This window comes from Podarcis cretensis (assembly GCF_951804945.1).
Source record: "Podarcis cretensis genome assembly, chromosome: 3".
Classification (NCBI taxonomy): domain Eukaryota; kingdom Metazoa; phylum Chordata; class Lepidosauria; order Squamata; family Lacertidae; genus Podarcis; species Podarcis cretensis.
In genome coordinates this window covers 2,410,485-2,422,718 of record NC_137172.1, presented here as the reverse complement: position 1 = coordinate 2,422,718, position 12,234 = coordinate 2,410,485, and the positions used below count along the sequence as shown (strand labels likewise).

Here is a 12,234-nt window from a genome sequence, read left to right as displayed (position 1 = left end):
CTTTCAACCTCCCTCCCTCCCATGTTGCTGCTCCGGTCCTGGCCAGCTGTGGAACACACAACAGGGGTTGCCTAGCAACCGCATCAGTCCCTCCCAGTAAGGGGGGGGGTCCCCGCAGAGAAGCAGCAACCACATAGGTTGAAACCTTGAAACCTTGACATTCAGGAGCCCCCAGCTGAATATGGCCGGTCTTCCTTTTCCTCTTTGAAATCATTTTTATTTGATTTTACAATTGCAAGTTCATCTCAGAGAGAATTGCAAAACTATATACAGTGGTACTTCTGGTTGTGAAAGGGATCCGTTCCGGAGTCCCATTCACAACATGAGCCGAACGCAACCCGTGTCTGCTCGGGTCGCGATTTGCCACATCTGCGCACGTGCATGAAGTCATTTTGCGCGTCTGCGCATGCGCGAGCGGTGAAACCCGGAAGTAACCCTTTCCAGTACTTCCGGGTCGCCGCAGGACGCAACCTGAAAAAACGTATCATGAAGCAAACGCAACACGAGTTATGACTGTAAAGAGATTTCTCTGAATCTCCAGACTTCCGCCCCCCCATCCCCTCCATGGGTTCTTATGTCAACATAGGGATGCGGGTTGCGCTGTGGTCTAAACCACTGAGTCTCTTGGACTTGCTGATCAGAAGGTCGGCAGTTCGAATCCCCGCGACGGGGTGAGCTCCCGTTGCTCAGTCCCTGCTCCTGCCAACCTAGCAGTTTGAAAGCACGCTGGTGCAAGCAGATAAATAGGTACCACTGTGGTGGGAAGGTAAACGGTGTTTCCATGCGCTCTGGTTTCTGTCATGGTGTCCTGTTGCACCAGAAGTGGTTTAGCCATGCTGGCCACACAACCCACAAAACTGCAGACAAACACCGGCCACCTCAGCCTGAAAGAGAGATGAGTGCCGCAACTCCATAGCTGCCTTTGACTGGACTTTAACATCCAGGGGTCCTTTACCTTTCCCTTTTTTACCTATGTCAACATTTAGAACTGCATATCAATCTGTTATCCAAATTTTTGGTCCATCTGAATTATCCTTAGCCTTTGCTACCTTACAAGTGAGATTAAAATCCTGATAATGTTTTCATCTGCTTACAATGGTCTCCTGAGTACATTAGAAATTGTTCCCATTCTTTTTTAAAAGTTCTTGTCCTCTGTTGTCTTCCTTTTCCCATCTTTGTGTCCCAACACCCCTGTTTCCAATAAGGAAGCGTGTTTTCATAATGTAGCCTCGCAGATACAAACAGTCTTGTGCAAAATGTTTGCTCTTGGGACCACAACTGAAAGGATTTTAGCCTCAGCTGCTGTTCTTTTCGTGAAAGGTGGCCCTCACGCAGTTTTTTGCAACCTATTTTTGAATGTCCAGTTTTTGCTTGTCTGGTGAACCATTCAATTTCTCCTTTCCTGTTTTCATTTCTGCACTCCCGTCTTGTGTGCTCGCACCTGCATTTATCCTTTGCAAGCCACTTTAGTCTAAAAATTGTTTGTGCGTGGGGCAAGGGAAGGAAGCAAGGTATAAATATGTAAACTGAAAGAGCTCATAGCTTCTGGGTGTGACCTCTCAAACTGGGCACCAGAAACAGATGTGGTCTTGTCTAGTGGGGCAGCTGTAGACATCTCATTTGCTGAGGCAGAAACCTCTTTTCTGCAATCAAGCACTCCATTGTTGTTGTTGTTGTTGTTTAGTCGTTTAGTCATGTCCGACTCTTCGTGACCCCATGGACCAGAGCACGCCAGGCACTCCTGTCTTCCACTGCCTCCCGCAGTTTGGTCAAACTCATGCTGGTAGCTTCAAGAACACTGTCCCACCATCTCGTCCTCTGTCGTCCCCTTCTCCTTGTGCCCTCCATCTTTCCCAACATCAGGGTCTTTTCCAGGGAGTCTTCTCTTCTCATGAGGTGGCCAAAGTCTGGGAGCCTCAGCTTCAGGATCTGTCCTTCCAGTGAGCACTCAGGGCTGATTTCCTTCAGAATGGAGAGGTTTGATCTTCTTGCAGTCCATGGGACTCTCAAGAGTCTCCTCCAGCACCAGAATTCAAAAGCATCAATTCTTCGGCGATCAGCCTTCTTGATGGTCCAGCTCTCACTTCCATGCATCACTACTGGGAAAACCATGGCTTGAACTATACGGACCTTAAGCGCTACATAAATTGTATGAAATAAATAAGTAAAGTCCAAATTGCTTCCTCCTTTCCACTAACAGCCATGGGAAATTAGTGGAGAATCAGTGGCTATTAGCCATGATGACCATGTCCTGCTTTCACTGCCAGAAGCGGTATTCCTCTAAATACCAGTTGCAAGGAGTGGGGTTGGACTAGATGACCCTGGGATCCCAACTCTACCATTCTTAAGAAGCGGCTCCTAGGGTGCTTTGCAAAACCTTGTTTCCACCTCTCTCCACTTTAAACAAGTGTTTTTCGTCTCCTGCTTTTGATGGGTTGACTAAACTGTTCTCCCTTCCCCCCCTGACATACTTTTAAATATTTAAAATACTCAAAACTTTCCCTCCCTAGACTAAACATCCCCAGTTCCTTCTGCCTGCCCTCATACCATTTGTGCTCAGTTCTCTGAAAACATCCTTCTGGAATGAAGAGTCAATTCTGCGGCTTCTCTGAAGGCCAGCAGATGCCCCCTGGCTTATATTTGTCTCTGGTTTGGCACTCACTGCTTGTAGGATGAAGCCTTCCATGTTTGCAGTTCCAGATTTGAGCTGGTCTTTGAGCTGGCTCAAGAGGTTAGTAGGCTCTGGTGCCTCTGGAAAAGTTTGTAGAGGAGGAACATGTGATAGTGGTCAAGAATTCTCCCCATGTCTCATTTCCCCCCGATTCATTTCTACACATTTTTGCGGTGTGTCCATTTATTTGTTGTTGTTGTTGTTGTTGTTGTTGTTGTTGTTGTTGTTGTTTAGTCGTTTAGTCGTGTCCGACTCTTCGTGACCCCCTGGACCAGAGCACACCAGGCACTCCTATCTTCCACTGCCTCCCGCAGTTTGGTCAAACTCATCTCCGTAGCTTCAAGAACACTGTCCAACCACCTGGTCCTCTGTCGTCCCCTCCTCCTTGTGCCCTCCATCTTTCCCAACATCAGGGTCTTTTCCAGGGAGTCTTCTCTTCTCAGGAGGTGGCCAAAGTCTTGGAGCCTCAGCTTCAGGATCTGTCCTTCCAGTGAGCACTCAGGGCTGATTTCCTTCAGAATGGAGAGGTTTGATCTTCTTGCAGTCCATGGGACTCTCAAGAGTCTCCTCCATAAGCAGGCTCTTATGTTCTCCTAATAAACACATTTTTGTGCGATGTTTTGATTAGGGATGGGTGATCCATCTGTTTTGGTTTTCCCCAGGTTCTCATTTTTCTTGTCCCCTCCAGCCAGCTGAGGTAGGAAAAGGCCCACCCACTTGTCTCCACGGCAACAGAGCAACCTCTTTGGATATGTCCATGGTACTTGTCTAGCCAGCCAAAGCCATTACCTCCACAAAGCAGCTGATTTGACAGGCTTCTGCTTATGCATTCTACCCTCACAGAAACAAGATTGCAGGTTTGGAAGGGACCCAGACTCAACCCCTCCTCCCCCCAAAAATTAATAACAATATGCAATTTTGTCTAAGATGCAAAGTTCAGGAGAACTGCATTGCAAAATTCAGAGAAGTGCAAATTTCAAAGGAGAGCTGTGCTCTGCTTCTCTCATTGCATTCAAATGTGTCGATTAAGAAGGTTTGCCTCTCAAGGTGGACTGAATCTTATTCCTTCCCCTTCCCTAGACTTTGGGTTTAAAAGGGTTTAGTGTATCCCTCTTTGGGATCATCTCTTAAAATTCACTTGCCCTTTAATCTCAGCTTCTTTGCCAGGGTCAATGATTGGCAGCTCCAGGGATTCTGCCAGCTTCCCACTCCAGAACGCCCACAAACCTCAGCTGGAGTCAATTACAGTGCAGAGAGTCCAGTCCAGGCTCCAAATTGCCAATCCAGAAAGCAAAGCTGATTATTAAGCAATTAAAGGAGGAGGCAGGCAGGACAGACAATGCAACCTGGTCCTTTTGGCCTTCTTCAAGGACCTGGACATTTTTAAACAGCTGGGCAACAAAAACCCCAAGGAGCTTCCAGCCCTTCTGTGATCTTTCCTTCACACCCCCAGAGAGTCAGAACTTGGGAAGCAAAGAGACCGTCCCCAAACTCTGCTAGAAAGTTAGGCTTGAGATGAATTCATAGATGTGCTTTCCAAATTTCTCTCTGCATGCCTCGTAAACGATTTCATTTTAGCTGAAACCACTTCTAAACCGATGAATGTTTAGAACTCTGCAAGAGGTACTCAACAATGCCATGCGAAAACAATGAAACACTGCCATAAAAAATCAATTTTATAGTGGGTTTTCATTGCGGTTGGCCATCCCAACTGGCATGGAGATACCAGGGGGGCGGGATATGGATTTTTGCATAAATAAATAGCAGACACTAAATGAAATGAAATAACTGACAATTGGTGTCATTCATAATCACGGATAGCCTTGTCCTCCATGAATTTGTCTCATCCTCTTTTAAAGCCGTCCAAGTTGGTGCTCATTACTGCTTTCTGTGGCAGGGAGTTCCATAGTTTACCTACATGCTGTAGGAAGAAGGATTTTCTTTTATCAGTCCTGAATCTTCCCACATTTACCGTATTTTTTGCTCCATAAGACGCACTTTTTCCCATCTAAAAAGTAAGGGAAAATGTCTGTGCATCTTATGAAGTGAATGCTGCATGGAGGAGGGACGTGTAAGAGCCTCCTGTCCGCTTTGCTGCTTTAAAGTGAGCCACGGAGGAGGGAAGGAAGGGGAACCATGGCTCCCATCCATCCCTCCTCCGTGGCTCACTTTAAAGCAGCAAAGCGGACAGGAGCTGCCTGCTTTGCTGCTTTAAATAGTTTAGTACAACATTTGATTCAGAATATTTTTTTTCATGTTTTCCTCCTCTAAAAACTTGTTGTTGTTTAGTCGTGTCCGACTCTTTGTGACCCCCTGGACCAGAGCACGCCAGGCACTCCTGTCTTCCACTGCCTCCCCCAGTTTGGTCAAACTCATGCTGGCTGCTTCGAGAACACTGTCCAACCATCTCGTCCTCTGTCGTCCCCTTCTCCTTGTGCCTTCCATCTTTCCCAACATCAGGGTCTTTTCCAGGGAGTCTTCTCTCCCCATGAGGTGGCCAAAGTATTGGAGTCTCAGCCACTGCCCCATGTACAGGGAGACATGTACTGAGGGATCTATGGTTTCCTCTGTGCCTTGAGATGCCTCCTTCTTCTCTCCCCAGTTTCCAGGCCTCAGAGCTCTCCAGAAGACCTGAAGGCACTAACAGGGAACGTCAACCGGTTAAACGAAAGCTTCCGGGACCTCCAGCTGAAGGTCCTGCAGCAACCATTCAAAGGGGACTTCCTGGACCACATCTGGCGCCTCCAGGACCTTCTCCAGAACCACTCTGACTCTCTGTTGCTGATGACCAGCTCCCTTCAGAAGCTGGAAGGGGCCCTCGGAAGCCTGCGGTCCCAAGCGGATCAGACGGACCGGGCGGTCTCCAGCCTACAAGAGGCTTTGAGCCAGCAGAGTGACTTGGCACAGATGGAGATCTACAAGGTCTCCGTGGAGGGGAACAGCAGCCGTCTACTCCTGAGGCACCACGAGGGCTTGCTGACGCAGCTGGCGTCCCGAGTGGAGGGCTTGAGCGACCAGTTGACCATGGTGGGCGGGGAGGTGGGCAGCATGAACCGGACCCTGTCCTACGACGTGGGAATCCACCACACCCGCATCCAGGACCTGCAGGTCCTGATCAGCAACGCCAGCGAGGACGCCCGCCAGATGCGCCTCGTCCACATCGCCATGGAGCAGCAGCTCAAGCACGAGTTGGCCATCCTCAACAACGTGACCGAGGACCTGCGACTCAAGGACTGGGAGCACTCCATTGCCCTGAGGGACATCTCGGTCATACGAGGTAGGGGTGGTGTGGGAAAGGCCGCTATTCTCACTGGGAATGAGCGGACAGGGGAACGCTCAACAAATTTGCAGGGAACAAAATAGAGGGTGGGGGGGTTATTGGTTTGGTTTGCTTCTATTATGTGTTTTATGTTGGGGCATGTTCAGAGTTCCCATCGCAATGCCAGCAGAGTGTGCCAAAAGAACAAAGCAACACCAAACCGTTCTAGGAAGAGTCAGTTGATTTACTGACGGTATAATACAGTTTTACACAATTGTAGATGCAGTCTCCTTGCAGCATGTAAACAATGCTCTGAAGCTTGCCTCAAACACATGAGCATTTATACTGTATATTGTGCTGAGTCATTCTCACAAACTTGCTGACTCGTTCTCACATGTTTAATGAGCTGCAGGTGCAGGACGAGGCACGGCCAAATTAAATAGCACACCAAAATCAGCCCTCTCTCGTCCCATATAAATTACCGTATTTTTTCCTCTATAGCACACACTTTTTCCCCTCCAAAAATTAAGGGGTAATGTGTGTGTGTCCTATGGAGGTAATGCAGGCTCCTTGGCTTCAGCAATAGCAACGCGAAGCCTCCAAAGCGCAGAGGGAGCGCTCCCTCTGCGCTCCGGAGGCTACGCGTTGCTTTCGTGGAAGCCTGGAGAGCGAGAGGGGTCGGTGCGCAACGTCCCTTCTCGCTCTCCAGGCTTCAGGGATAGCCGCCTGAAGGCCTTCAGAGCGCAGTGGGAACTCGCGCTGCGCTCCAAAGGCTTCGGGTTCCTTTTGCCAAAGCCGCATGCAGCCTCTCCAACCAGGAGAGGTTGTGCGCGGCTAAAGAGGAAGCCAAGACAGCCAGTGAGATGGATCCCGCTCTCTGTTTTGGCTTCTTTGCTCTTTGGTGCTGGGGGGGGGGGGGAATAAGATTTTTTTTCTTGCTTTCCCCCCTAAAAACTAGGTCACCTTATGGTCCGGTGCGCCTTATGGAGCAAAAAATACGGTAACATTGTGGCGCTTCCCCAGCCACTCTGGGCGGCTTCCAACAAAATATTAAAATACCGTAATACATCAAACATTAAAAACTTCCCTAAACAGGGCTGCCTTCAGATGTCTTCTAAAAGTCTGGTAGTTGTTCTCTTTGACATCTGGTGGGAGGGCGTTCCACAGGGTGGGTGCCACTACTGAGAAGGCCCTCTGCCTGGTTCCCTGTAATCTCACTTCTCGCAGGGAGGGAACTGCCAGAAGACCCTCAGCGCTGGACCTCAGTGTCCAGGTAGAACGATGGAGGTGGAGATGCTCCTTCAGGTATACTGGACTGAGGCCGTTTAGGGCTTTAAAGGTCATGTTTTCATCTTGTATTTTTATGCTGCAAACCACCCCATGGATGAAGGGTGGTATACAAATTTAACCAATAATGATAATATGTAAATGGTGGTAATAGATTGGGAGGGGTAGCTAATAACTCAGGAGCTAGAATCAGGATTCCGGATGACATTAACAGATTGCAGAATTAGGCCAAAACTAACAGAATGAAATTCAGTAGGGGCAAATGTCAGCTTCTACCCATAAGCAGAAAGAACCAGATGTACAAGTATAAGACGGTGGACACCTGACCTGTCGGTAGTACATGTGAAAAGGATCTAGAGGTCTCGGTGAACCACAAGCTGAACATGAGTCAACAGGGTGATGCAGCAGCAAAAGAAAAGGCTAGCACTATTCAAGGCTGCATCGACTGAAGTCTAGGATCCAGATCATAGTCCCACTCTATTCTGCCTTGGTCAGACCACATCTGGGGTCCTGTGTCCAGTTCTGGGCACCACCATTTAAGAAGGATATTGACAAGCTGGGAAATGTACAGAACAATGTGACCAAGATGGTAAAGGACCTGGAAACCAAGCCTGATAAGGAATGGTTGAAGGAGCTAAAAAACTGAATTCCTACAAATGCAGAACAGGTATTATTTGGCATCTGTAACAGTCCTAGTTCCGCTGATCAAGTGGGCATATATGAGGGTAAGGTAAAAGTAAAAGTAAAGGGACCCCTGACCGTTAAGTCCTGTCGCAAACGACTCTGGGGTTGTGGCGCTCATCTTACTTTACTGGCCGAGGGAGCCAACGTTTGTCCGCAGACATTTTTCTGGGTCATGTGGCCACCATGACTAAGCCGCTTCTGGCGAAACCAGAGCAGCACACAGAAATGCCGTTTACCTTCCCGCCGGAGCAGTACCTATTTATCTACTTCCACTTTGACTTGCTTTTGAACTGCTACCGTAGGATGGCAGGAGCTGGGACTGAGCAACGGGAGTTCACCCCATGGCGGGGATTCGAACCGCTGACCTTCCAATCAGCAAGCCCTAGGCTCAGTGGTTTAGACCACAGCGCCACAAAAGGTAAAGGTCCCCTGTACAGTCAGAGGTGAATACAATGGTACCTCTACTTACATGCCCCTTGTTAAGTATCCTTCAGGATACGCACGCGGCAAACCCGGAAGTATATTTCTGTGTTTTGATGCACGCACATGCACAGTAGTGCTCTATCATGTTGCTTGTGTGCACAGAACAGGCACCTCTGATTGCGGAAACCTCGGGATCCAACCGGAGCTCCAGAACGGATCCCGTCCGCAACCGGAGGTATCACTGTATAAAGTTGCGGTGCTCATCTCGCTTTCAGGCCGAGGGAGCCAGCGATTGTCCGCAGACAGTTTTCTGGGTCACGTGGCCAGCAGGACTTAACTGCTTCTGATGCAACGGGACACTGTGATGGAAACCAGAGCGCACAGAAATGCCGTTTACCTTCCCGCTGTAGCGGTACCTATTTATCTACTTGCACTGGTGTGCTTTCGAACTGCTAGGTTGGCAGGAACTGGGACCGAGCAACGGGAACCCCCCCCTCAAGGGAATTCGAACCACCGCCCTTCTGAGTGGCAAGCCCAAGAGGCTCAGTGGTTTAGACCACAGCGCCACCCACTTTATATATGAGGATAAGGCAACCACGTAGGTAATATGCATTGTGCGCCGTCCGCAAACCTTTAAATGATTTCTGAGTGATCAGGGAGAAAGAGCGAGGTGGTCTGAGGTGTCACTTCAGGCAAAGGCTTAGTAGAGATTTTCACCATTGGTATTTGGACCTGAGCTATAAATTCAGGCCGCAAAATCTGCCATCCCAGGCAGCCTAAGTGGGGTGGGATGGGAGCCATTGACACCGCATTTTCCCATCTGGTGGAAACTCATGTGCTCCGTCGATCCAGGAGCTTTCCTTTTGGATGTTGTGCCCAACCCTCTGGATTTGTAATATCGGGATTGGCTTCACCACAAAGGGTTGCTGGAGATTTACTTTAGCAGATGGAGTCAGTGCACTAAATGGGAAGGCCTCTCACTTGCATTTTGGGGTTCGTTGTGGGGATGGATGGGGGAATTGGACCAGCATCACCCAGAAACTTGTGCACAGAGTGAATGGCTTGCGGTTCTGTGAACTAGAAGCCTTTTCCGCTTGGGACACCCTGGATCCAGCCATCTGTGAATCGCCCTGAGATCTTATGACGAAGGGCACTATCAAAAGTTCAAAGATGTATAACGGCCCAGTATCCCTGAAGGACCGTCTCCACCCCCATTGTTCAGCCCGGACAATGAGGTCCAGTGCCGAGGGCCTTCTGGCGGTTCCCTCCCTGTGAGAAGTGAGGTTACAGGGAACCAGGCAGAGGGCCTTCTTGGTAGTGGCTCCCGCCCTGTGGAACACCCTCCCATCAGATGTCAAGGAAACTATCTATCAAGGAAACTATCTGAAAACTATCTGACTTTTAGAAGACATCTGAAGGCAGCCCTGTTTAGGGAAGCTTTTAATGTCTGATGTTTTATTGTATTTTTAATATTTTTGGGGAAGCCGCCCATAGTGGCTTCCATATTATTATTATTATTATTATTATTATTATTACTACTACTACTACTACTACTACTTCTGCCATGGTAAATGATCGAGTCTTACAGATATGGGATGGGCATGTGCCCCCTGTAAACGGGCCAATTCCATCCATCTAAGTGGTTGAGCAGGCACTTATGGGGCAAGGCGATCTTGTGGGTAAACTGGTGCCCGGAAGAAGACGTTTCTGAAAATGAGCATGTGTTTATGTACACATGTACATACTACTACCGTAATTCACTGCATGGTCGTTGCCACCGCATAACCATTGCACCCCATTTTTTGGAAATAAAAACAGGCATAAAAAATGTGACGATTATGTGGTGAATGGTGCCTCAGGTTAAGAACTTAATTCGTTCCAGAGGTCCATTCTTAACCTGAAACCGTTCTTAACCTGAAGCACCGCTTTAGCTAATGGCTGCCGCGCCGCCACCACGCGATTTCTGTTCTCATCCTGAAGCAAAGTTCTTAACCCGAGGTACTATTTCTGGGTGAGGGGAGTCTGTAACCTGAAGCGTCTGTAACCTGTAATGAAACCAGGGCTCATCGCCCTTCTGTCTCTCCATTTTAGGGCCACCTGGACCGAAAGGGGATCAAGGCAACGAAGGGATGGAAGGCGAGCCCGGTCCTCCTGGTTTACCTGGCCTGCAAGGTAAGGCATTATGTGACCCATCAGTGTGCATCGTGAGTTGGTGCACTGAGTGGGCAGGAGAGCAGAGCTCAAGTGCAGATTTCACTCCTTCTGACTCACCTAATAATAAGAATTTTTTATTTATACCCCGCCTTTCCCGGTTCAGAAAACCGGGCTCAGGCGGCTAAGAACAAATTTAAAACACTTAATTGATACCACAAAAAACAGGATAAAATACAGTATAAAATGTGAATAGCAATAAATTCAGAATTCAAAAATCAAATTATGGGGGGAAATCCATCCAATAAACATTAGATGATCACCAGGGCTAGCTGGCTAAATTAGTCCTACTTGGGCCAGCGAGGAGGCCAGGGGAGAATAAGTTGTGGGGTCTCAGAGCAGGTGATCTTCATAAAAGGGGAGGAAAGAGAAGGGAAATAAAAGATCAGGCTAAATTCAAATTGAAAGCAAGGCGGAATAGCTCTGTCTTACAGGCCCTGTGGAAGGAGGTTAAATCCTGCAGGGCCCTGGTCTCATGGGACAGAGCATTCCACCAGGTCGGAGCCATCACTGAGAAGGCCCTGGCCCTGGTGGAGGGTAATCTGACCTCCTTAGGGCCCAGGACCTCTAAACTATGGTTATTAATGGACCTTAAGGTCCTCTACGGGGCAGACCAGGAGAGGCAGTCCTGTAAATACGAGGTGCTTTGTTTGCCACAGCTCTGTGTATACTAAATGCCCCAATTCCAGGCATTTTCTTTGGACATCCTAGAGGAGAAGACTATCAATGACAACTAGCCTGCTTTGCCTCCACTGGATACCAGTGGCTGGAAACTCCTTGAGGCTCTTTAGCTCGTATCCTGCTTGCAGGTTTCTCATAGGCATTTGATTGGCCGCTGTAGGAACACTAGACAAGGCCACAGACCTGATCCTGCAGACTGTTTCGATGTCCTTGATCAAAAGATCTCAGGTAGGAGTTGACGGGCAAGGTGATTCCACCTGAAACTTTGGAAGGACGTTGATAGCATTGGCTCCCAGTACGTTTCCGAGCACAATTCAAAGTGTTGGTGCTGACCTTGAAAGCCCTAAACGGCCTCAGTCCAGTAGACCTGAAGGAGCGTCTCCACCCCCATCGTTCTGCCCAGACACTGAGGTCCAGCGCCAAGGGCCTTCTGGAGGTTCCCTCACTGCGAGAAGCCAAGTTACAGGGAACCAGGCAGAGGGCCTTCTCGGTGGTGGCACCCGCCCTGTGGAACGCCCTCCCACCAGATGTCAAAGAGAAAAATAACTACCAGACTTTTAGGAGACATCTGAAGGCAGCCCTGTTTAGGAAAGCGCTTAATGTTTGATAGGTTATTGTATTTTAGTGTTGTGTTGGAAGCCGCCCAGAGTGGCTGGGGAAACCCAGCCAGATGGGCTGGCTATAAATAATAAATTATTATTATTATAAATTATTATGGTCTAGGTCAGCCTTTCCCAACTTGGTGTCCTCCAGATGTTTGGGGCTACAGAACCCATCAGCCAGCACATCGGAACAAACATCAGCCATAAGTTCTCCAAAGGTTCTCTCTGAAACAGCCCTGCAGGAGAGTCTCAGCATCTTTTGGCTGCAAAAATCTGCTTGCGGGTTTCTGGTCAGCCGCTGTGAGTGCAGGATGCTAGATTAGATGGACAACCACTGGCCTGATCCTGCTGGATTGCCTTTACACTCTCCTGCTCTTAATGCAGGCTTCAGTTTCGCCCTAACAGCTCTTATCCTT

General features: G+C 48.7%; 1 protein-coding gene across 1 annotated transcript in view; it reads left to right on the top strand.

Annotated features, from left to right (window-relative positions):
• SCARA5 (scavenger receptor class A member 5) overlaps nt 1-12,234 on the top strand; it is a 97,741-nt gene that overhangs the window by 48,125 nt on the left and 37,382 nt on the right. Inside the window, exons 4-5 of the mRNA XM_079968804.1 lie at nt 5,274-5,948; nt 10,416-10,496. Of these exons, the coding sequence (XP_079824930.1) occupies nt 5,274-5,948; nt 10,416-10,496 (756 nt within the window). The remainder of the gene's footprint in view (nt 1-5,273; nt 5,949-10,415; nt 10,497-12,234) is intronic.